The 25830-nt window shown below is 45.1% G+C and overlaps 1 protein-coding gene across 2 annotated transcripts in view; it reads left to right on the top strand.

The window, feature by feature from the left end:
* Nucleotides 1–5659: 5659 nt before the first annotated feature.
* Nucleotides 5660–25830, top strand: part of HPRT1 (hypoxanthine phosphoribosyltransferase 1) — a 117460-nt gene continuing 97289 nt past the window's right edge. Inside the window, exon 1 of one of the 2 annotated variants that reach the window (XM_077492611.1) lies at nt 5660–5882. In XM_077492611.1, coding sequence (XP_077348737.1) covers nt 5862–5882 — 21 coding nt within the window. In that variant the 5' untranslated portion in view covers nt 5660–5861. The remainder of the gene's footprint in view (nt 5883–25830) is intronic. The other variant, XM_077492535.1, reaches the window with a different exon arrangement.

The following is a 25830-nucleotide window of genomic DNA, read 5'->3' as shown; positions in this document are numbered from 1 at the left end:
GAGAGTGCCAGATGTGACCGTACATGGTCGATGACTTGCTCCTGATACATTTGCAGTCTGCTTTGTCCCTCCTGTGCAATGTAAGTTATTCCTGCTTCTCCTCCCTATCTGCTGGTCCATATCTCCCTCTGAACTCCCTTCCTCTTCCTCTCTTGTGGGCACCCACGTGACATCACTAGACACGTCATCATCAACGTCACCTTCCCCACCGCTATAAATAGTGATCTCGGAGTAGGCAGCAACACCAGGGACCAACCTCCTCCTTGGGCTGATCTGGGTACTGTCGTCAGACTGCTGAGTAGCGGTTGTTGCTACCTCCTCTTCCTGATCCAATGCCAAGAGTGGCTGCGCATCAGAAATGTCCTCTTGATATGGATCGGAAAATAATTCCTGTGACTCAAGCGGAAGGTATGTGGTGGTGGTGGTGGTGGTGTTGTTGGTGGTAGTGTCTTTGGGGGTGCACATAGCAGAGAGTGAAGAAGAGGGTGCAGATCGAGAGGATGAGGAGGGTGCAGAAGAGTAAGGCTGAGCGAGCCACTCAACCAAGTCTGGTGCGTCCTTTAAAGTAATTGAACGCACCTTATGCAACTTCCCACTTTGGCTCAAGCCTGTTGCTCTTGCCCTACCACCCCTGCGGAAGGGCCTGCCTCTTCCTCTGCCTGTCATTTTTTAAATGACCCTGTGACAAAACTCTCCGTCCCTATACCGATGAAGGACTGCTGCAGTATAGGGCAGCGGTCAGTCAGCAGTAGTGCACCTCAACCCTATGTATTGTGGACCTATACCAGTCCTTATAGAATGGCAGACTGTACCTCACTCAACCCTATGTACTTTAGTACCCTATACCTTACCAGTCCTTATAAGGACCTTTGTGGAACAAGTAGGTTGTGTGTGAGTGGCTAGCAGACTGTACGTCTGTCCCTATACCGATGAAGGACTGCTGCAGTATAGGGCAGCGGTCAGCAGTAGTGCACCTCAACCCTATGTATTGTGGACCTATACCAGTCCTTATAGAATGGCAGACTGTACCTCACTCAACCCTATGTACTGTAGTACCCTATACCTTACCAGTCCTTATAAGGACCTTTGTGGAACAAGTAGGTTGTGAATGATTAGCAGACTGTACGTCAGTCCCTATACTGATAAAGGACTGCTGCAGTATAGGGCAGCGGTCAGCAGTAGTGCACCTCAACCTTATGTATTGTGGACCTTTACCAGTCCTTATAGAATAGCAGACTGTACCTCACTCAACCCTATGTACTGTAGCACCCTAGACAGACCAAGTTACCAGTCCTTATAAGGACCTTTGTGGAACAAGTAGGTTGTGTGTGACTGATTAGCAGACTGTACGTCAGTCCCTATACTGATGAAGGACTGCTGCAGTATAGGGCAGCGGTCAGCAGTAGTGCACCTCAACCCTATGTATTGTGGACCTATACCAGTCCTTATAGAATAGCAGACTGTACCTCACTCAACCCTTTGTACTATAGCACCCTACACCAGGTTATTACCAGTCCTTATAAAGGACCTTTGTGGAACAAGTAGGTTGTGAATGATTAGCAGACTGCAGCAAAAGGGCAGCAGTCAAGTATAATATTCTTTCTATATTTGGAAGAAAGAATATTATATGTGTACAAGCCTATTACCATACCACTGATACCAGTCCTGAAAAGAACCTTTGTGGACCTAATATAGTAACAGCTACTGATTAAACTGACCCTCACTGCCTTACACACTGCTTCCTGCCTGTCCCTATATAAACTGACAAAACAGAGGCTGCTGGAACAATAACTGGTTACTGGAATAGCACTTTTGTGGACCTGATAGTAACAGCTAATGATTAAACTGACCCTCACTGCCTCACACACTGCTTCCTGCCTGTCCCTATATAAACTGACAAAACAGAGGCTGCTGGAACAATAACTGGTTAATGGAATAGCACTTTTGTGGACCTGATAGTAACAGCTAATGCTTAAACTGACTCTCCCTGCAGCACACACTGTCCTGTCCCTTTCTCTAACTGACAAAAGACACTCAGGCTGCTGCAACAATCAGTAGCACAGCAAACCTATATACACCTAACACCTATACCAGTCCTGAAAATAACTTTTGTGTACCAAATAGCTAGCGATTTGGGTCACTGCAATCTCTCCCTGCTCCACACAGCAACCTCTCCCTATAGTGACAGAAGAAAGAATGTAAAATGGCCGCCGGATCGGGTGTATTTATAAGTTAGGGGGAATGTCCAAGTGTCCATGTGCTGTAATGTCTCAATTGGCTGTCCTGTACCCCATGATGGATGTGTCATCATAGGTCAAAGTTCTTTTTCACTGAAAACGCGGAAGTCCGCCGGGCAAACGGCGGCAATAGTCCGCCGATCGGGCGAATCGCGAACAGCCGAAATTCGCCGCAAAACGACCGCCGGGCGAACCGTTCGGCCATCACTACCATTCACACCAGAAACTGCACATAACTGTGTGTTTTTGACTGCATGTTTACAAGCATTTGAAACGTGTTTTGCGTTGTATTTTTGTTTACCGTATTTTCCGGCGTATAAGACAACCTTTTACACTGAAAGAAAAAAACGCCCAAAAAATGGGGGTCGTCATATACGCCGGGTATAAAATGCCACCGCTGGATGTCAGCCCATTGGACGCCTGCTGGATGTGTGGTAATACTGTATGTAGCTTCGGCTACATACAGTATACAGCGCTGAGCCAATCCCGGCGAGTGATGTATTCTATTGAATAAATAGCCTGCTTTGTTTGGAGTAACAACCTCTGCCAATCCGAGCAGGCTACATACAGTAGCCTGCTCGGATTGGCTTTGGGAGTCAGAAAGGCAAGGGCTGATGATGTTACAGCCTCCACCAATCCAAGCAGGCTTTGTATTCATTAATAGAATACATCGCTCTTCCGGATTGGCTCAGTGGTGTTTACTGTATGTAGCTGAAGCTACATCCAGCGTAACTGGATAGGACATAGTGGAAGTGGGCAACTATGTAGTAGGTGTTATGGAGAAAAATATTGATTGAGGAATTGGCTAGGACAATGCCGGTAAGTCCCCTGACTGTAAATAATACAAGGGCTCATAATATTGGGACCTCTCATTTAATAATTCCCTGTGCATTGTAGTCAGTCACCGAAAGACTTTAACGCCTGTTGGAGATAGCAATGTATATTGTGGTGGATGTAAAGTATGCCCATGTGTCTACATTTAAGTCGGTGGTGAATATGTGGTAGAATCCATGTTTTTTTTTTTTTAAATGGTGTTGACTTGGAAGGTGGGGTAGTCTTATACGGCGAGTATAGCCCAAAACCTACGGTATATTTTCACTTGAAAAATAGGGGGTCGTCTTATATGCAAAGTCACCTTATACGCCGGCAAATACGGTATATTTTTGGGACTTGGCTTAGGGCCCATTCACACCAGTAACTGCACATAACTGTGTGTTTTTCACTGCATGTTTACAAGCATTTGAAACGCGTTTTAAGACCACTTGAGTATGTTTTGCAGTGCATTTTTCTAAAAGTTTTTTGGGCTTGACTTAAAGAGGAAGTAAAGCCTCTGAAAAAAAATACACCCTGCAAGATAAAGGCATAATGAGCTAGTATGCATAGCTACCTGAGAAGCCCTGGCATTGGCCCTCATTTGCCTCCTCCAATGCCACCATCTATTCCAGAGTGATTTCCGGGTATCTTGGCTCCGGTGCTGTGACTGGCCAGAGCAGCGATGACATCACTCCCGCACATGTGCGCTGGTGCAGCCACTAACAACATGATCGCCGTTAGAAACGGCACGCTCAGTGCGCCTGATGTCTACGGCGCATGCGTCATAGACATCGGTGCCTCTATTTCTGCAAATATCTCCTAAACCTTTTAGGTTTGGGAGATATTTCTTGCACCTACAGGTAAGCCTTAATCTAGGCTCAACTGTAGGTTAAATTAGTTGTAATGGTTTTACAACCACTTTAAAGAGGAAGTAAACCCTGATGAGTTTACTTCCTCTTTCATTCCCTGCAAAGGCAAAGCATAATGGACTACTATGCATCGCATAGTAGCCCATTATGTGTCACTTACCTGACACAGGAGCCAGCGAAGTCGCCGCTGTCCCCTGTAGTCCGCCGCATCCATCTTGTTGGTGGGGTCTCGCAGCTCCGCCGCTGTCATTCGGCGAAGCTGCAATGACGTCACTCCCGCGCATGCGCACGGGAGTCAACACGTGCGGCAGCTCCATTCTTGGAAATGCCGCGCTCAGTGCGCCTGCGCGCCGCTGTCTACGGCGCATGCGCCGTAGACATCGGTGCCCGTTTTCGGGCAAATATCGCCTAAACCATATAGGTTTAGGAAATATTGCTTGGACCTACAGGTAAGCCTTAATCTAGGCTTACCTGTAGGTCAAAGTGGTTTGTAAGGGTTTACAACCACTTTAAAGGGGCACAGTACAGTGCATTTGAAGCACATTCCCTGCATTTGCAGTGCAGAAAAATATTTTTTTTTAACTGCACTGCGATGATGTGAACTATGCCCATAGGGTTACTTTGATTTTGGGCTGTGTATGCAGTTGGAGTGCAGTTCAAAATGCATTTAACAGCATTCCACTGCGTTCGGTGTGTGAAAGGGCCTTAACATGGTTTCCTATGGGACATGTTCACATCTGTGCTTTTTTTCAACTTTTGCGTTTTTGGAATGCGTCAGAGATTTTTTTTAATGCAAAACGGTGCTTTTTTGGTTCAATCGACTTCAATGGAAAAGCTACAGAGAAGCAGGTAACACGTTTTTGCTGCGATTTTAGCACGATTTGCTTTTTTTTTTTATCTGGCCAAAAAGCAACATGCAAACCGCAACAAAAACGTGTGTGCAGAATTGTACAGCAAAAAGCACTGCAGAAACTACCAAAAGCAAACTGCATAGATGTGAACTGAGCGTAATACTACATACACACAAAAATGGGATGAAAAATAACGCTTTTCAAAGTGATTGTACGATAATCTGATCTTTAGTACGGAGCTTTCCAGAGCCGATCATGCCTGTTCATCCAATATTATCTGCAGGTGCAAACACGAAAATGTTACTCGTATACCAAATCGTTTAATCAGTACAGTTGTCTGAAAATACAATCTAAATACATAACACATGACATCACTGCCGAATGTTTATTCTGTCGTATGAGAATTTTCGTAATTTTAGTAAACTCTTCACTTTCGATATGGGGCTAGCATGATAATCTCATCCAATGTACCAGGCATCAGATCGCTGCACATGTGACGTGGTCTGTGGCCATAGACATAGCATGTTCCTTCTGCAATGTTCGGATGTTTACATGTGCTCTGAAAAACGATCCGCATTTGGATCACTTATGAGAGGGGCTTGTCAGAAGGCGAGATGTTGTTTCCCCGCAACTCCTGGACCAATACGCCAAATCTGCGGGCATTGCACGTGGAATAAGTCGCACTGGGTGACAGGAGGGATAGTTGTCATGTGGACACCCCCACTGTGGGCAGTTGGGGGGGGGGGGTAAAAACACAAATCTTATAATGTGGAAATGTATCTCTGATTTCCCGCAGTGAATTACAAGGGCAGCTCCGCAGCGAGTACCTCTGAGTGGGCTGTGTGTATGAGGTCACCCCGCAGGCGGCCTATGACCGCTGTGCCATGTGAGAGAGAGGCCGCACACCATGGGGTGATGCTGTCTCCCATAGAGGTGAATGGGCCGGGCTCCACCCCACCTCCTCCTCAGCGGGCGGGTCCCGGGCAGGCCATGTGTGTGTGAGCTCCGGCCCAGTGTTGTAGTGTACGCCGATCAGGTGCTGCAACTCTCCGTGCACAGCCGCTGACTTCCCCCATCCCGGATCAACTGACATGGCGAGTCCCTGTGTGGTGGTGAGTACAGGCCGGACCCCCAATGCCAACCTGGCACCGCCCTAAACTCTACCTCTCCTGGACGGGAAGGTGGCACAGTACGGGGAGACAGTGCTCGGGGTGTGAGCGGCGTCATGACAACGGCCAGCAGAGCTGGAGACCGGTCCTGTCAGGGGGTATGGCGGGAGAATCCATAGCATGGGGACATGACAGGCGGGAGAATCCATAGCATGGGGACATGACAGGCGGGAGGAAGTCACGAGGAAGCTGAACACGTACACACTGCATGGGCAGCATGGGGGGAGGAAGCCGGGGGACAGACATGAGGCTGGAGGACTGTGGAGGGTGGCGGTGTATATAGTATAGGCATGAGGCTGGAGGACTGTGGAGGGTGGCGGTGTATATAGTATAGGCATGAGGCTGGAGGACTGTGGAGGGTGGCGGTGTATATAGTACAGACATGAGGCTGGAGGACTGTGGAGGGTGGCGGTGTATATAGTACAGACATGAGGCTGGGGGACTGTGGCGGTGTATCTAGTACAGGCATGAGGCTGGAGGACTGTGGCGGTGTATCTAGTACAGGCATGAGGCGGCGGTGTATCTAGTACAGGCATGAGGCTGGAGGACTGGCGGTGTACCTAGTACAGGCATGAGGCTGGAGGACTGTGGCGGTGTATCTAGTACAGGCATGAGGCGGCGGTGTATCTAGTACAGGCATGAGGCGGCGGTGTATCTAGTGTATCTAGTACAGGCATTGAGGCGGCGGTGGGTATTCTAGTACAGGCATGAGGCGGCGGTGTATCTAGTACAGGCATGAGGCGGCGGTATCTAGTACAGGCATGAGGCGGCGTGTATCTAGTACAGGCATGAGGCGGCGGTGTATCTAGTACAGGCAGGCTGGGGGACTGTGGCGGTGTATCTAGTACAGGCATGAGGCTGGAGGGCGGTGTACCTAGTACAGGCATGAGGCTGGAGGCGGTGTATCTAGTACAGGCATGAGGCTGGGCGGTGTATCTAGTACAGGCATGAGGCTACTGTGGCGGTGTATCTAGTACAGGCATGAGGCTGGGGCGGTGTATCTAGTACAGGCATGAGGCTGGAGGACTGTGGCGGTGTATCTAGTACAGGCATGAGGCTGGAGGACTGTGGCGGTGTACCTAGTACAGGCATGAGGCTGGAGGACTGTGGCGGTGTACCTAGTACAGGCATGAGGCTGGAGGACTGTGGCGGTGTACCTAGTACAGGCATGAGGCTGGAGGACTGTGGCGGTGTACCTAGTACAGGCATGAGGCTGGAGGACTGTGGCGGTGTACCTAGTACAGGCATGAGGCTGGAGGACTGTGGCGGTGTACCTAGTACAGGCATGAGGCTGGAGGACTGTGGCGGTGTACCTAGTACAGGCATGAGGCTGGAGGACTGTGGCGGTGTACCTAGTACAGGCATGAGGCTGGAGGACTGTGGCGGTGTACCTAGTACAGGCATGAGGCTGGAGGACTGTGGCGGTGTACCTAGTACAGGCATGAGGCTGGAGGACTGTGGCGGTGTACCTAGTACAGGCATGAGGCTGGAGGACTGTGGCGGTGTACCTAGTACAGGCATGAGGCTGGAGGACTGTGGCGGTGTACCTAGTACAGGCATGAGGCTGGAGGACTGTGGCGGTGTACCTAGTACAGGCATGAGGCTGGAGGACTGTGGCGGTGTACCTAGTACAGGCATGAGGCTGGAGGACTGTGGCGGTGTACCTAGTACAGGCATGAGGCTGGAGGACTGTGGCGGTGTACCTAGTACAGGCATGAGGCTGGAGGACTGTGGCGGTGTACCTAGTACAGGCATGAGGCTGGAGGACTGTGGCGGTGTACCTAGTACAGGCATGAGGCTGGAGGACTGTGGCGGTGTACCTAGTACAGGCATGAGGCTGGAGGACTGTGGCGGTGTACCTAGTACAGGCATGAGGCTGGAGGACTGTGGCGGTGTACCTAGTACAGGCATGAGGCTGGAGGACTGTGGCGGTGTACCTAGTACAGGCATGAGGCTGGAGGACTGTGGCGGTGTACCTAGTACAGGCATGAGGCTGGAGGACTGTGGCGGTGTACCTAGTACAGGCATGAGGCTGGAGGACTGTGGCGGTGTACCTAGTACAGGCATGAGGCTGGAGGACTGTGGCGGTGTACCTAGTACAGGCATGAGGCTGGAGGACTGTGGCGGTGTACCTAGTACAGGCATGAGGCGGCGGTGTACCTAGTACAGGCATGAGGCGGCGGTGTACCTAGTACAGGCATGAGGCGGCGGTGTACCTAGTACAGGCATGAGGCGGCGGTGTATCTAGTACAGGCATGAGGCGGCGGTGTATCTAGTACAGGCATGAGGCTGGGGGACTGTGGCGGTGTACCTAGTACAGGCATGAGGCGGCGGTGTATCTAGTACAGGCATGAGGCGGCGGTGTATCTAGTACAGGCATGAGGCGGCGGTGTATCTAGTACAGGCATGAGGCTGGAGGGCTGTGGCGGTGTATCTAGTACAGGCATGAGGCTGGAGGTGTATATGGTACAGGTATGAGGAGGATTCGTTGGACAAGCACAGGGATAAATGCACTCTTGAGAAGATTGTGAAGCGAAGGCCATTCAAGAATTTTGGGGAGCTTCACAAGGAGCGGACTATTATTCTTTATACAGCAGTGTTGGGGAATGGTGCCCCTGATATTTCTGAGCCCCAGGCGTCTGATCCAACCCACCACTGCTCACCTCCTCTCTGTTACTGTTCCTCACAGACTCACCGCTACTAGTCACAGCTGCCACTTCCTTTTTGGGTTGAATAACACACAATGCTTTCTAACCTACTTCCTGTGAGCCCAGGATATAATTGACACACTCTTTAGGGTTGTTTATTGGCTCGCAGTACTGCACAGATAGGTATGAGTTAGACTTCATTCACACGGGCAACTTTGGATCCGACTTCAAGTTGCGCTACATGTAAAAATCAATGTAAGTGAATGAGAGTCATCTTAATGCACGCTACTGAAGTTGCTCTGACTTCAGAAAAGGTTCCTGTACTACTTCAATCCGACTTCTAGGCAACTTGTACCCATTGATTTCAATGGAAGTCGCCTCCAAGTCAGATCTCCATCTATATTGAAGCGACAATGTTGCCTCTCTCACAGAATAATCAGCTCTTGAGGGGCAACTCCACGCCAAATTTTAAATAAAAAAAACGGCATGGGTTCCCCCTCCGGGAGCATAGCAGGCCCTTAGGTCTGGTATGGATTTTAAGGGAAACCCTCCCTACACCGAAAAAACAGTGTGGGGGTCCCCCCCAAAATCCATACCAGAACTTTATCCAAGCACGCAGCCTGGCCAGTCAGGAAAGTGGGTGGGGTCGAGGCGAGCGCCCCCCCCCCCCCGGACCGTACCAGGCCGCGTGCCCTCAACATGGGGCGGTGGGTGCTCTGGGGAAGGGGGGTGCCCTGCCATGTTGATGAGGACAAGTGCCTCTTCCAAACAACCCTGGCTGTTGGTTGTCGGGGTCTGCGGGCGGGAGGCTTATCGGAATCCGATAATTTTAATAAGGGGGCTCCCAGATTCCAGCCCCCACCCTATGTGAATGAGTAAGAGGTGCATCGTACCCCTACCCATTCACCTCGGGGGGGAATTATCAATAAAAAAAAAAACAACAACACAGGTTTTTAAAGTAAGTTATTAATCAGCTCTGGGGGTCTTCTTCTGACATCTGGGGTCTTTTTCAGACTTTTCTGCTCTGTTCAGCCTCATCTCCCGCTCTGCGGCGTTGTCTCCTGGGCTCCTCCGCTATCTTCTTGCAACTCTTTTACTAGCGGAGGAGCCTGGTCTCCTCCATCCTTCCTACCTAAGGGCCTGGTATGCTCCCGGAGGGGGAACCCATGCTGTTTTTTTATTTAAAATTTGGTGTGGAGTTCCCCCTCAAGAGCTGATTATTCTCTGATTGGCCACGGCCAAATTCGCCCAGCCTGGGGTGACTTAAAGCCGTGTTGTAAGTCACTCCAAGTTGCGCTGTTATTCGTACTCAAGTCATGTCCAAGTTGCCTCCAAAAGTTGCGCTGGAAGTTGTGTTGCCCCTGTGTGAATGGAGTCTTAGGCTTCATGTACACTGCTGCTGGTAAAAGGACTTTTAGGAGCAGTTGGGCATTTTTTTTTTTTTTTCCAGCTGCCCCCAAATTCTCCTCTGTTATCTTATCAGTACATGTACACGGTAGTTTATAGTGTTTTCTAGGCAGTTTAGAAGCATTTTTGGAAAGCAAAAAAGCATTCAGGATGGATGTTCAGAGGCATTTGAAATGCCAAATACCTGAAACTGCTTGTAAATGCAGTAACTCGTGTTTGGCTGCCTTACGTTTACAGGTACTGTAGTTCCTCTTTAACCACTTCAATACCACACATTTTTACCCCCTTCCTGCCCAGGCCAATTTTCAGCACTGACACCCTTTTGAATGATTATTACTCAGTCATGCAACACTATACCCACAAAAATGTTTATAATTTTTTTGTTAGCAGACAGATTTCTTTTAATGGTAGTATTCTCCACTGGGTTTTTCATTTTTTGCTAAATAAACGAAAAAATACCCAAATTTTTGAAAAAATTTTTTTTTTTCCCTGTGTTAAACTATTGCAAATCTTTCTTCTGCTACATTTCTTTAAACATAACACAAATTTTATATATTTAGTCTGTAGGAAAGTTAATCTACCAACATATGGTATCAAATCAGTCCTGATGGCCTATCATTTCTTGAAGCTCTAAAATGCCAGGACAGTAAAAATATCCCAAAACGGCCCATTTTTGCAAAGTAGACAGTTCAATGTATTTAGTAAGAGGCATGGCAAGTTTTTTGAAATTTGAAGAAATGAACTGCTTGCTGATCGTATAACTCACATATATGGTGGCAGAGCGTCTCTCCTCACCTAGTAAGTGATCTGTACGCTTGCTGACCCGGCTTTTATGTGTGTCATTACAGCACAAGCTGATGACCAGGTCCCGGCCAATGATTTACCACCAACACATGGTGATCGGCACTGAGCACAGCTCTGTCATTGTAAACAATACAGAGCTGTGTTCTCGAACAGGGGATCTAAGCAGGGAATAAAAACAAGATCCACATTACACCTAGTTAAGCACACGGTTGACCCCTTGATTCCCCCCCCCCCCTTTCCTATCCAGTGCCATTTTCACAGTGAGAGTACATTTTATTAGCACTGCTTAGGGCTGGGGGAAAAATCTATTCAGATTTGAAGAAAATCAATTTTTTTTAGATTTTTATTTTTTCCCTTCAGATTTTCCGCAGCAGGGGCCGTGTCCAGAATAGCACTTGACACTGGGAGCAGACATGTGCACTGTGTCTGAGGTTCTGAGCTCCCCACCAGTGCAATTCTCCTATGAATCCTATTATTGCCCTCATACACGACCCTCCTGTATCCCCTAGCCTCTCTGCTGTGTGACCGTGTGCAGGGGAGAAGTTGAGCGGTCAGTCGGCCGTCGTGGACTAGACCGAAGCTGAGGCCTCGCCTTAATCCTGCCCGCAGCTCTGATTTATGTTAACAGCTCTAGCAGTTAAATAGTTTACATGTGGATTATTAATAAAAATGAATCTTGGCTGTGAACACCTTAGTAAATAAATTATTTCTCAATTACTTAAATACCAATTTTCTTCCAAAATGTCAGTAAAAAAGCAAACATGCATTGGTCTATAGCCAATGTGCTACAAAGCATCCTGTACTCTTTGTCCAGCATGCTGTCTATTTCCCCACTATCGCTATAGTATACTAAGATATTATACCATTGTCTTCATATAGGCTTTCTTTCTGAACATATGCAGCTGCTTTTTTTTTTTTACAATCTGTAAAATGCCTGCACCAAATCAGAATGTTCAGGTATTGAGAGCCAGCGGGGGCCAACTAGCAAGATATGGAAGCTTGGGCCAGTGAGAGTTTCTTCCATTCACACAGTTCAGCATAGATGGAGGAATCTGTAACACTTTTTTTTCCATGTGACCATAGAAATCTGCAGATAATCTATAGGTAGTATGGCCAGTATTGGAGTCAGTTACCTCAGGAGTTTTTGTTGTTTTGTGGGGATATTGTGACTTGTCACCTGTCACCGAGCTTGCCTCAACCTGCTGTTGTTGATGGGCACATTTTCCTTGCAAAGAATGTTTAAAATGCAATTACATTTTTTTATGGGAATGGTGTTACTGTTTAGGTGTTCAATTTAACCAAGAGGAACCTCAGGATTTTTTGATTTATTAGATCAATCCAAATACAGTATAAATAATTTGGATGTTTAACAATCTTTGTTGCACACTGACTTTTCAGTTAGAGAAAGGGTTTGCCTTTGCAATTTTGTTTGTTGATGTAATTTAATCAAAAAAAAATTAATGCGAATCCTAAATCGAGTTCTTTATAAAAAAAAAATTGCAGATTATTATTAGTGTGTGTGTGTGTGTGTGTGTGTGTGTGTGTGTGTGTGATCGCCCCCAGCCTTAGCACTGCTCCGTATATTAATATCCCTGGTGATGTCAGTGGCAGTTAGTTTCCCCCAGCATCAGATCTGACACTATTGCGGTCCCATTATAAGTCCCTGATCCCCGCTGTGCGTAGAATAAAAAAAAAAATATTGCAGTAATATATCTCATAGTTTGTAGACGCTATAACTTTCAAAGACATATGTTGCAGAATACATTTTGGCCAAACTTTATGAAGAGATTTGAGGTTTTATTTTTTTTAAAGATTTTATAACCAAAAGTAAAATTATATACAGTGCTTTGCAAAAGTGTTCACCTCCCCCCCGGCATTTTTTTTGTTTTGTTGCCTCACAACCTGTAATATGGATTGTTTAAAGAGGAAGTAAACCCTGATGGGTTTACTTCCTCTTTTTTTCCATGCAAAGGTAAAGCATAATGGACTACTATGCATCGCATAGTAGCTCATTATGTGTCACTTACCTGACACAGGAGCCAGCGAAGTCGCCGCTGTCCCCTGTAGTCCGCCGCATCCATGTTGCTTGTGGCGTCTCGCAGCTCCGACGAATCACAGCGGCGCAACCGCGATGACGTCACTCCCGCGCATGCGCACGGGAGTCGCGCCTCGCAGCTCCGCCGCTGTCATACGGCGAAGCCGCGATGACGTCACTCCCGCGCATGCGCACGGGAGTCGACAAATTTGGCAAATCCATTCTTGGATTTGCCGCATTTAGTGCGCCTGCGCGCCGCTGTCTACGGCGCATGCGCCGTAGACAGCGGTGCCCATTTTCGGGCAAATATCTCCTAAACCATATAGGTTTAGGAGATATTGCTTGGACCTACAGGTAAGCCTTAATCTAGGCTTACCTATAGGTCCAAGTTGTTTGGAAGGGTTTACTTCCTCTTTAAGGATTTGCATCATTTAATTTACAGGACATGCCCACAACTTTGAAGATGTTTGCTTCACAATAAAAAGCAGAAAAAAAAACTATTCATCCCCCTAAAGTCAATACTTTGTAGAGCCATCTTTTTGCTATCACAGCTCCATGTCCCTTTTGATAAGTCTCTTTGAGCTTGCCACATCTTACCACTGGGATTTTTGCCCATTCCTCCTTGCAAAACTGCTCCAGCTTCTTCAAGTTGGATGGTTTGCGCTTGTGAACAGCAATCTTTAAGTCTGACCACAGATTTTCTATTGGATTGAGGTCTTGGCTTTGATTAGGCCAAGCCAACACATTTAAATGTTTCCCCTTAAACCACTCAAGTGTTGCTTTAGCAGTGTGTTTGGGGTCATTGTTCTGCTGGAAGGTGAACCTCCATCCTAGCCTTAAATCGCACACAGAGCGGTACAGGTTTTACTCAAGAATATCCCTGTATTTAGCACCATCCATCTTTCCCTCAACTCTGACCAGTTTCCCAGTCCCGACTGCTGAATAACATCCCCACAGCATGATGCTGGCACCACCATGTTTCACTGTGAGGATGGTGTTCTTTGGGTGATGTGTTGAGTTTGCGCCAGACATAGCGCTTTCTTTGGCCATAAAGTAACTTCCACCATATATTTTGGGAGTCTCCCACATGCCTTTTCGCAAACTCAAAACGTGCCATTTTGTTTTTTTGCTGAAAGTAATGGCTTTCTTCTGGCCACTCTGCCATAAAGCACAACTCTATGGAGCATATGGCTTATTGTCGTCCTATCTACAGATACTCCAGTCTCTGCTGTGGAACTCTGCAGCTCCTCCAGTGTTACCTTAGGTCTCTGTGCTGCCTCTATAATGCCCTCCTTGCTCGGTCCGTGAGTTTTGGTGTTTGGCTGTCTCTTGGCAGATTTACTGTTGTGCCATGTTCTTTCCATTTGGTTATGATAAATTTGATGGTGCTCCTAGGGATCATCAAAGATTTGGACTTTTTTTTTTTTTTTTTTTTTTATAACTTAGCCCTGACTTGTACTTCTCAACAACATTGTCCCTTACTTGTTTGGAGAGTTCCTTGCTCTTCATGGCAGTGTTTGGTTAGTGGTTCCTCTTGCTTAGGTGTTGCAGCCTCTGGGGCCTTTCAGAAAGGTGTGTGTGTGTGTGTGTGTGTGTATATGTAATGACAGATCATGTGACACTTGGATTGCACACAGATAGACATCATTTCACTAATTGTCACTTCTGAAGGTAATTGGTTGCACCAGAGCTTTTTATGGGCTTCATAAAAAAGGGAGTGAATACATATGCACATGGCAATTATGTTTGTTTTTTTTTTTTTATTATTTCTGAAAAATAGTTTTATGTATATATTTTTCTAATTTTACTTCCCCAATTTATTGTGTTTTTGATCCATCACATATAATTCAGATTAAAAACACATTGAACTAAAGGCTGTAATGTAACAAAATGGGTAAAAAGCCGGGGGGGGGGGGGGAGGAGGGCCTGGGTGAATACTTTTTGCAAGGCACTGTATATGTGTAAAAAAAAATAAATGATAGAGATATATATTAATGTATTCATTTATTTATCAAAAAATAAATTCACTGGTGATCAAGTACCACCAAAAAAAAGCTCTGTGTTTAAATTTATACAAATTTTAATTTGGGTAAGCATTGCATGACCGTGCAATCACCAGTTAAAGTAACCCCCGTGTCAAATAGGAAAAAATGGCCTGATCATGAAGGTGGTAAATCTGGAGAGCAGGTGGTTAAGAAAAACAGCTTTGTTCACTTTTTTTTTTGCTACATACTGTCCTCGTATAACTGGTGTGGCGGTGATTTCCCCCCCCACATTGTGACCAGTGCAGTGACACTGAACTATGGGGATGCATTTAGGATTTTTTTTTTTTTTTTTCACACTGTGATTGCTGTTACAAGCAATCCTTTTATTTTTTATTTTTTCCTGAATGGCATCCATTCATCTAGTGAAAACCATTGTGAAGCTGTGATTGGCCACAGCTATCACATGGTACATATGCACTGTGATTAGTCCAGTCTGTACTATGTCACAGAGATCAATTCAATAGTATACAATGGCTATTAATGAGAGCCATTCACTATGTGCAATTGCCTTATTTTTTTATTTTTTTTTGCTACTTCAGCAAATTTTTCCACGAGGCCCCAATAAACTTTACGTTCATTTATGTCGTCCTCGTCGTCACATCATTGTAGCTTTATTCTTATCCAATCCTTTTTTTTTTTTATTTATTTATTTATTTTTTTATTTTTTTATAAAAAGTTGCTAAAATCCTTTTTTTTTTGGTCCAGAAGAGAAAAAGAAGCTCTCAAAACTATTCATGCAAATTTTTGGACAACTCCACCACAGGTGGGTCATTGTTCCCGTAACCTTGCACCCCCGCCAACAGTCTCCTGACTGACTTGGTTGGTATTTGCAGCCTTTGTCTGGTGTGGCATACCATCTAGAAATAGATTTATAATTTCTGCAGTGTTACTATCAGCCGCCGACCTATGTATTAGTTTAAAAATTTTTCCCTGAGTGTTTTTCTCGCATTGGGCTCCTAATTCCCTTTCCCATTTCTTTATGAATGGCGGGCTCTCCAGCTCCCTTCCCTCAGACAGGAGCCTATACAGCCTAGAGATTATTCCTTTCGGGTTATCTGTCAAGCATAGCCGCTCCAGAGGCAACATCTCCTCTTCAGTTCTTAATGGTTGCATTAAGCCCCTAACAAAGTGAGCCAGCTGAAGGTACCGCCATTCATCTATTCTTCCTGATTCCCCTTTGTCTTTTAATTCGTGCAGTGGCAAAATCTTCCTATTTTTTATAATGTCTCTCACTTGTGCCTTCTCTTTTTTTCAACCAAATCCCTGCCATTTATCTTTAACCCTGGGGCAAAGTATTCATTCTCTTTTAAGGCTATAAGTGGGGAATTATACTAACCATATAATTACTTATACACCCCATCCCAAACCCTAAGTGCCTTACGTGTCAAAACATTTGTGTTCGGGTCGTGTCCTATATTTTGGCGGGTTCCATACAATCTTATTCAACTGTGCCTTACTAAAAGTGTTTTCTAATTTTACCCATCTTTTCCCCTTATTTTCTCTTACCAACTCAACTATTCTCGACAGCACGCTCGCCTTGTAGTATTTTTGTATATCAGGTACAGCTAGCCCCCCTCGTTTTTTATCTCATTTCAAAATTGAGAAGGGGACTCTTGGTTTTTTATTGTTCCAGACAAAACCCATCAACAATGATTTCATCTTTGAAAAATAAAAATTCGGTAAAGCTATGGGTATCATCTGGAACTTGTATACAATTTTTGGCAGAATGAACATCTTAAGTGCGCTTATGCGTCCCATCCAAGTCAATGATCTATTTGCCAATCTATTACTTTCTTTCTTAACTTTTTCTAATAATGGAATGCAATTTAGTTTATACGTTTTATCCACTGAGGTCGCCAGTTTTATTCCTAGGTATTTCAATTCTCTTCGCCAAGGGAATTCAAACTCTTTTTGGAGCTTGAGCTTTTCAGATTTACCTGTATTAATATTTAGTACCTCTGATTTTGCTTGATTAATTTTGAAGTTAGAAAGTTGACCGTACTGTGCTACCACCTCCATAAATTTGGGCATTGTGTTGCTTGGATTACTAATGTAAAACAGTGCATCGTCGGCAAATGCAGCCAATTTGTGTTCTTCCTTCCCTATTTCAATTCCCTTTATCTGTGGATCATTGTGAATCGTAGCAAGCAGTGGCTCTAAAGATAACACGAACAGGAGGGGTGACAGTGGGCACCCTTGTCTCGTACCGTTTTTCATCTCAAAAGGTGGGGATAAGGTACCATTAATCTTGACTGTTGCAGTCGGGTGACGATATAGTGTCTTAATCCACTAGACCATTTTTGGTCCCACTCCCATTGCCTCTAATGTCCGGAACATGAAGCCCCAGTCTACCCTGTCGAAGGCCTTCTGGGCGTCCGTCGACAGGAGTAGACTCGGGCCCCTCCTTTCACTTATCTGGGACAGAAGGAGCAATGTTCTCACCCCATTATCCCTTCCCTCCCTTCCTGGTATAAAGCCCACCTGGTCCGGATGTACCAGTGAGCTCATCAGGGCCTTCATTCTGCCTTCCAATATTTTGGCAAAAAGTTTTGTCAGCATTAAGTAGTGATATAGGCCTATAGTTAGAACACATCGTCCCATCCTTCCCCTCCTTCCGGATTACCATTATAGAGGCAGACACGGCCTCCTTACTCATTTCATATTCTACACCAAGCCCATTCATGTAGCTACATAGCTGCGGGATTAATATTTTTTTACATTTCTTAAAATAATGTAAACCCGTCCGGGCCTGGGCTTTTTCCCAGAGCTGATTCCATAAGGGCCTTATTTATTTCCTCTTCAGATATGGGTCTTTCTAGAAGTTCCTTTTCAAGCTCAGTGATTTTTGTTGGGCCTTTTTCAAAAACTCAATTTTTGATTCCTTTTCCTCCACCTTCAATCCCTCGGGCTGATCTACTGAATATAATTCCTCATTGTTTTTAAATAATTCCGCTATCTCTGTTGTTCTATAGGCCATGTCCCCTTTAACAGTCTGGATTTTCCCTATAAAATTTCTGGATTTTTTATTTTGGAGTCTTCTTGCTAAATATTTAGTAGGTTTGTTCCCCCCGTAGTACCTTTCCTTGGCTATTTGATTGGAGGTTTTTTGGGTTTCCTGATCCATAAGGACTTTCAATTCGTCCCGTTTAATTATTCGTTTTTGAAGGAGCATTTTATCTTGGTTCAAATGTTTTTTATGTTGTTCTACTCTATATATTTCCTCCTATAAGATTTTTATTTTTTGAGATCTTTTTTTTTTTTTTCTCTAGCTCCCAATAATATCAAAATCCCCCTAATGTAGGCCTTGTGGGCCTCCCATAGATTTTGCCTTGAAATATCCTCTGAGTCGTTTATCGCAAAATATTGTTCTAATTCTTTGCCTACCCTTTCTTCCCCTTCAACATCCTGAACTAATTCCTCATTTAAAAGCCACATAAAAGTTTTCCTTTGCTCCTCACTTACTAGCACTTTCATCTTAAGTACGTCCCGTGTACAGGGGAATAAAACGTAAAATCTTTCTCACTTGGGTGCTGGGCTCTCCACGCATCCACTAATTGGTATGCATGCAGTTTTTGTTTAGCCCTTTTTAATTGCACCTTACTGGTCCCCTGTACACCGGACGTACTGTCTAATCCCGGTTCTATACAAAAATTCAAATCACCCATCAAAATCACTGGTCCTCTCTTGAAGTCCAACAGTTTTTCCAGTATGTCAATCAGGTATTTTGTAGAGTCGCGGTTGGGGGCGTATATATTAACCAGGGTACACTCCATTTCCCCCAATTTGCCCTTTAGAAAGAGATATCTTCCCTCAGGGTCTATTAACCTATCCTATCTTCCAAATTAAACTGTATCTTCTTGGCGAACCCTATTGCCACCCCCCACCTCTGTTTGTTATTGCGTCTCCATAATACCATATTGGGAAATCCTTGGAGTATAACTTAAAGCGGGAGTCCACCGGGACTCCGCGTTTTTTTTTTTTTTAAAAGCCAGCAGCTACAAATACTGCAGCTGCTGACTTTTAAATAGTGACACTTACCTGTCCAGCGCGCCCGCGATGTCGGCACCCGAAGCCGATCGCTCGCTCGGCTGCCGGGTCCCGCCGCCATCTTGGGTATGGGAATCAGGAAATGGAGCCTTTCGGCTTCATTTCCCGGTTCCCTACTGCGCATGCGCGAGCCGCGCGGCGCAATCCGGACGGTCCCCGCTGCCTCTGGGAGCTGTGTGTTTCCCAGCAGGCAGCGGGGCACTTGCTGAAGGGGGCGGGCGCTTGCGGAACGTACACCCCGTTCCGCAGAGGGCTAGCCCGGAAGTGGGTGCAGTTACCTGGATTATCCAGGTAACTGCACCCCCTCCCCCCTGAAAGGTGCCGATTGTGGCGCCGGAGGGGGGGGGATTCCGATGAGCGGAGGTCCATTTTAGGGCGGACCTCCGCTTTAATACAGGGCTTGACAAATTTGCTTGGAATCTAGGAGCCAGCTTAAAAAGTTAGGAGACAGGTCGGTAACGGCGATCCGGACCTGTCCCTGGCCTGACATGGAGACGAGTGAGGGGAAGATAGCGCCGCAGCCCCCCCCCCCCCCTTTTTTTTTCCTTAATTAAAATAATTTTTTTTTTTACTTTTTACAATATATATATATATATATATATATATATATATATATATATATATATATATATATATATATATATATATATATATATATATATATATATATATATATATATATATATATATATATATATATTATATATATATATATTTTTTTTTATATAATATAATGAAAAGCCATTTACCAGCCACCACACTCACCGTTGGGCAAAAGGCGCCAGATGACGCCCGCAATCACTTCCTTCTCTTCACTTTGGGAAGGAAATGGGTGGGCAGTGAAAAACAGGCAGGGGAGCTTCACTCCATTAGGAATTAGCATTATTGAAATAGGGTGTAATTTCTACATCCACCACAAGATGGCGCCAGACTACCGAAAGATTTTAGAAGGCCGCAAAGCCGCGGCCTCAATTACTGGCCGGCGCGGCCCGATGCAATTGCGCGGCGGAGTTCGGGGTCCAAATGGAGACGGGATACCCCAGCAGCGTTGCCCCAGTCGCCAGGACACGAATTCTAGGCGCAAATGCGACCAGGCGCCCGGGGTTTGTCGAGCCCTGACTTAATATTTGCTTCGTGTGAGAAATGGGTTTCTTGTAAAAAGATCACCTCAGCTTCATAATATTTAAGCTCCTTTAAAATCTTGTGCCTCTTGCTCGGCGTATTTAATCCTTTGACGTTGTACATCTTAAAATTTATAGCTGTCATCATGAGTCTCTTATTTTGCTATGCAGGTTCACTTTCTCGCATCTAGACAGAGGCTTATTTTCTTCCCTCACTATAGTTTTCCCACCCTCCTTCCCCCCAAACTCCCCATATTTCTGGGTTGGCCGACCCGATGTACTCGTTCAATCCTAGGGAACTCTTCATCACCTTTGTCGAGAAGTGGGTTGACTATTATTTTAATGATTTTTTTTTTTTTTTTTTTTTTTAAGATCTTCACCTCTTAATTCTGGTACAGAGCAAATTCTCATATTTTGTTTTCTGCTGCGATTTTTTTTGATCTTCTAATCGATAAAATCTCCTCTGATTTTGCTGGGATAGTTTAACCATTTCCTTCAGTTTAGAAACCTCCAGGGCCTGTTTATCTCTTCTTTCTTCCGTCGCCTCTACTCTTGTTAACAGGTGCCCTAAGTAAACACGTAGCAAGTTGATAGCAGCTTTAATAGAGTTTTCCAGTCGCATGAGCATTTCCATCAAATCGCCTTTTGTTGGTAATTGGTCCTCTACTCTTTGTTCGTCCAATTTACTTGTTTCTGTATCACTATCGTTTATTGATTCCTCTCTGGACTGATCAGGGGTCTCCCCGGATTTTTTCTCCATCCCTTTTTTTCCTTTCTGTTTTGGGGTGTTGTTGTCGTCTAGCACCTTCCTGATTTTTAGGGCTTAGACCTTTGGGTCAAATACTGCTTTATTGAACTATTGTTAGTTCTATCCTTCTGGGTTTTTCGGGGGGCCCCCTCTTTGTTGTTTTACTCATAGATTTAGTCATGGTAACTTCCTTTGCCCTTCTTATTCGTTTCCCCAGTTTTTCCTTTTGTATCCCTTCTTAATAGGAGGGGTCCTTCCCCTTTTCCTTGTCCTTTCTCTCCTGCTTGTAGTCCTTTAACCCTATATCGCAGTATACTCAATGTCTCTGCAACTGGGGGTCCACTTTAAATCCTGGTTCTCTAAATTCACCCCTAGTTAATTACTAACGATATGTCTCCAGTGCTCCCCTCTATCGCCTCCCGCTTCTGAGCATCGATTTTTAACAGGTTACTATCATAGTCCCAGGCAGGCCCCCTTCATGTGATATTTCAACTGTGGGGTTTTGATCTTTTGCTTATTGGGCTCACTGTTGGGGGGTATAGTTTTCCCACAGATGGGGGTTGCTTTACACTTTTCCCACCCCCCCCCAGAAGAAAAAGGGAGTGTCCGGTCCACCCAATGACCATTAAGAGTCACTTATATGTGAACCAGCGGTTTGTGGGGTTCCCTCTCTCAGTCCTTCTTCTCCAAGTCCTTTCCTCCCTGACCTGAGAAAGAGGCCCCACGCTGTACTTTATAAAGATTACCGGTCCTCCTAGAGGTATATCGAGACCTCTAAGTATCCAACCCAGTACCTATAGTATGGTCAAGGCCGCCCTGGGTTGCTCTTCCCTTTACAGAAAAAAAAGGAGGCAATAGTGATTGATGTCCATAGGTCTTTTCCTTAAGGGGTAGAGAGACACCCGACTTGGCAGGTTCCACTTTTACAGGTTTTCAAAGGCCACCTTCCCAGAACTCCCTGCCGCCTGCTACCCCTCCATGGGAAAACAATCCTGTAGTATACCATATGTGTATTACCATTCCTCCTGGGGGTATATTAATACTGCTGAGATATCAGTCCTATGATTTTAATAGGATTACAGATGCCCGGGTTCTCTTCTCCCTTTTAATGTAATCTAGATATATTCACACCCCCCAGTTGTTTATGAAAGGAAAGAACCAATCTCCACAGCACTTCCCCTTTTAAGGGAAGGAGTACACCCAGCTTAGCTTAGTCCACTTTAAGGATATTTAAACACAGGAATTCTTGCCAGTTTCTTCAGGTGTCTATTCAAGGTGTACCCCCAGCTTCTCATGTCGGGAATCTCTCAATGCCAACCTGAGTACAACCATACCTCTCAGTTCTGCCCTTCACAGCGGTCCTGATGCCACCTTTCCATCCTGGGTGTAGTATGCTCCCCCAGGGACTGGCTCGTGAGCCGTCAGCATCCGACCCGGAGCCTCTCACTCTCCGGCGTTGCCTGACTCCCGCAGCCGCTCTCGCAGTCCGGCAGACACATGCTGGCTCTTCCCTCCTGGCCAAAGGTCATGTCATGACCGTGAGCCTGGTGATGTGCAATTGCCTTATGATCTGCTGTGACTGGCAGCAGCCTGGTACACTCTTTTGTCATCCACTCTGTCGTCACAGATCCGTGATCCAAACGGGTCACCCCGCTCGGATCGGTGCGCTCTGCTGTCTCGGCCTTAGGAAAGGCAGCGGCTTCGGCCTAGCTCCAAAGCGGCGGCCATATTTCTACACCCAGGCCATTTAATGATGGAGCAATCAATTGTAAACAAACCGGCATCATATCATGATGCCTGTTCCTCTCCCCCCTCTGTACTGATCTGTACAGTGGAAGGGAGAGATCGGATGGAAGCAGCACTATGGGCTGGATCTGTAATGCCCACAGCACTGCTATGTGACAGCCATCTCGCCATACTCTGCCAATATCCAGCCATACTCTGCGATACCCAGCCATGCTCAGCTGTACCCAGCCATACTCTGGAAATATTACAGTGGGGGTGAGATTGTGGATATTACAGTGGGGACTATATGGTGGTGGAATTTTCACAGGTTTTGGCAAATTCAATTATTATTTGCTGATCCGAAAAATTATCCGATCTGTGACTATGATCCGAGGAACGATCCCATCCGTGAGTTTTTTGATCCGTTGAACCCCTAATTGCAATGAAGTAAAGCAAAAAGGAATGATGGTTCGTTTACATTTAGTGATCTCAAAAGCTGCTAATGTTGAAGTGGATGTAAACCCAATGTCATCCTTTCTAAACTACTGTCATAGAGGTTATCTAGAAGGATATACATGCCTCCTGCATGTATCTTTACCTGTCAAATGTCTCCCCTTTGTCTACTATGAGACCCGAAAAACTGCAGATTCTGTGGGTGGGTCTGTTGTCTGGAGCTCAGTGGGTGAAGTCTTGATGTCAGTAGACTCCCCATGTCTTATACTGAACTTCTATGATCTCTAACATCCAGTGAAAAGACAGGAAAGTAACCACATGACTTCAGCATGCCAAATCATGCTGAGGTGTGGAACATCCAATTCTGGCAGAGTAGTAGAAGAAAGGAGTGGGAGAGAATTAAAAAAATAATGCATGTCTCTTAGGCTAGTGCACGAGATATGTAAATCACCTGTCACTCACAGCAAGAGGGAGGATTTGACAAAGTTTTTCTGTTTGTCAAGATTTATCTGAACAATAAAAGAGGATTGCTCAGAGATGGAATAACTCTTTGTGGCAAGACTGGGCTCAAACGATAGGAAATCTTATACTCTACATTATGACATCAACAACTATTTTATTTTTTTATTTTATTTTTTGGGGTTTACATCTACTTTAACCATTTTGCTGGTCAAAGACCAGACCACTTTTTCCGATTCGGCACTGCGTCACTTTAACTGACATTTGCGTGGTCGTACGACGTGGCTCCCAAACAAAATTGACGTCCTTTTTTTCCCACAAATAGAGCTTTCTTTTGGTGGTATTTGATCACCCCTACGGTTTTTATTTTTTTGCGCTATAAACAAAAAGAGCGACAATTTTGAAAAAACACATTATTTTTTTGTTATAATATCCCCCAAAATATATAAAAAAACATTTTTTTCTCTCAGTTTAGGCCGATACGTATTCTTCTACATATTTTTGGTAAAAAAAATCGCAATAAGCGATTATTTGGTTTGCGCAAAAGTTATAGCGTTTACAAAATAGGGATAGTTTTATGGCATTTTTATTAATCTTTTTTTTTTTTTTTTTTTTTGTGACTGCGACATTGCGGCGGACACATCGGACATTTTTGGCACATTTTTGGGACCATTGTCATTTATCACTGCTATATAAATGCAGCGATTCCCGTGTAAATGACACTGGCAGTGAAGGGGTTAACCAGTGGGTGGCAGTGTAGGGGTTAAGTGTTCCTAGGGGTGTGTTACTAACTGTGGGGGGTTGGGCTTTCATTTAGTGAACACTGATCTCTGCTCCAATCACATGGAGCAGAGATCAGCATCACTAGTTGCTAGGCAGAATGGGGAAATGCTGTTTACACGGCATTTCCTCCATTCAGCCGTCCCGTGAGACGATCGTGGGTATGCCCGCGGCGATCAAGTCCGCGGGACCCGTGACTGGACTCACGGGGGTCCCGACCGGCACGCGAGTGCGCCGGCGCGCTCGCGATGGCAGGGCGGCATTGAAGATTGGAAGTACCTGTACGCCAATATGCCTGCCCATGCCATTCTGCCGACGTACATCGGCGTGCGCTGGCGGGAACCGGTTAAGCACTTCAGCCATGGAAGATTTGGCTGCTCAATGACCAAGGCCATATTTTGCAATCGCTTTAACTGACAATTGCGTGATTGTGCGACACTGTACACAAACAAAATTGATGTCCTTTTTTTTTCCCACAAACAGAGCTTTATTTGGGTGGTAATTGATCACCTCTGTGGCTTTTATTGTTTGTGCTATAAACAAGAGTGACAATTTTGAAAAAAAAGATTATCTATAAAATCGCACATTGAAAAAAAAAATGCAGATTTTTGTTTTACCAAAAATATGTAGAATAAAACATATCGCAATACGCGCATATTGATTGGTTTGCGCAAAAGTTATATCGTCCACAAAATAGGGGATACATTTATGGCTGCTTTTTTTTTTTTTTTACTAGTAATGGCGGCGATCTGCGATTATTATTATATTTTTTTTATTGGGTCTGCTGTATTGCGGCGGAAAACTGGACACTTTTGACACATTTTTGGGACCATTGACAATTATACAGCGATCAGTGCTGTAAAAATGCACGGAATACTGTATAAATGTCACTGGCATGGAAGGGGTTAACACTAGGTGGCGATCAAGGGTTTAACTGTGTTCCCTCACTGTATTTTAACTCTAGGGGGGATAGGACTGTCTCGGAGGAGAGAGAGATTGATGTTCATACTTGGTATGAACACATGATCTGTCTTTACTCCCTGAAAGAACTGGGATTTTGTGTGTTTGAACACACAGGTCCCTATTCTCGCTTTGTCACGAGCGGCACTCGCATTGGCCACGGGCACATGTAATGTAGCAGAAAACTGCAGCATGGCAAGTAGACCAATATTGTTCAGAGTTCAACCACGTGCAAAACCCTGCTAGTGGAAAGCTCAGCTCATGTTTCAGGTGTGTGTGTGTGTATATGTATATATATATATATATATATATATATATATATATATATATATATATATATATTACACACACAGACCTAAAAACACGGTGGAGGGTTTCCGTCTAAGTGTGCACCTTCCTCTTTTGAAGCCACACATTAGGTACTTCTAAACGGCACAGTTTGTATGTAGCTTTGCAAGCTGAACATTGTTTTACAGATACTGGCTTGTGTGCATCTTCCTGCAGCTGATACGTTAAATTCATCTCTGTCTGTTTTGCACCCATATTATGTGCATTATCCTAAATCCCTAGGGGAGTTTAGCTGTAAACTATACTGGGAATTCGGCAACTGGTTTCCTTTATGAAGCACATAAAAACGACAGATGTGCAAAAGTAGCTTT

Source organism: Lithobates pipiens, unplaced genomic scaffold (genome assembly GCF_037356315.1).
Source record: "Lithobates pipiens isolate NorthernLeopardFrog02 unplaced genomic scaffold, aLitPip1_a1.2 Scaffold_1, whole genome shotgun sequence".
Classification (NCBI taxonomy): domain Eukaryota; kingdom Metazoa; phylum Chordata; class Amphibia; order Anura; family Ranidae; genus Lithobates; species Lithobates pipiens.
The sequence above is the reverse complement of the archived record's forward strand: the minus strand, read 5'-3'. Positions and strand labels throughout refer to the sequence as shown.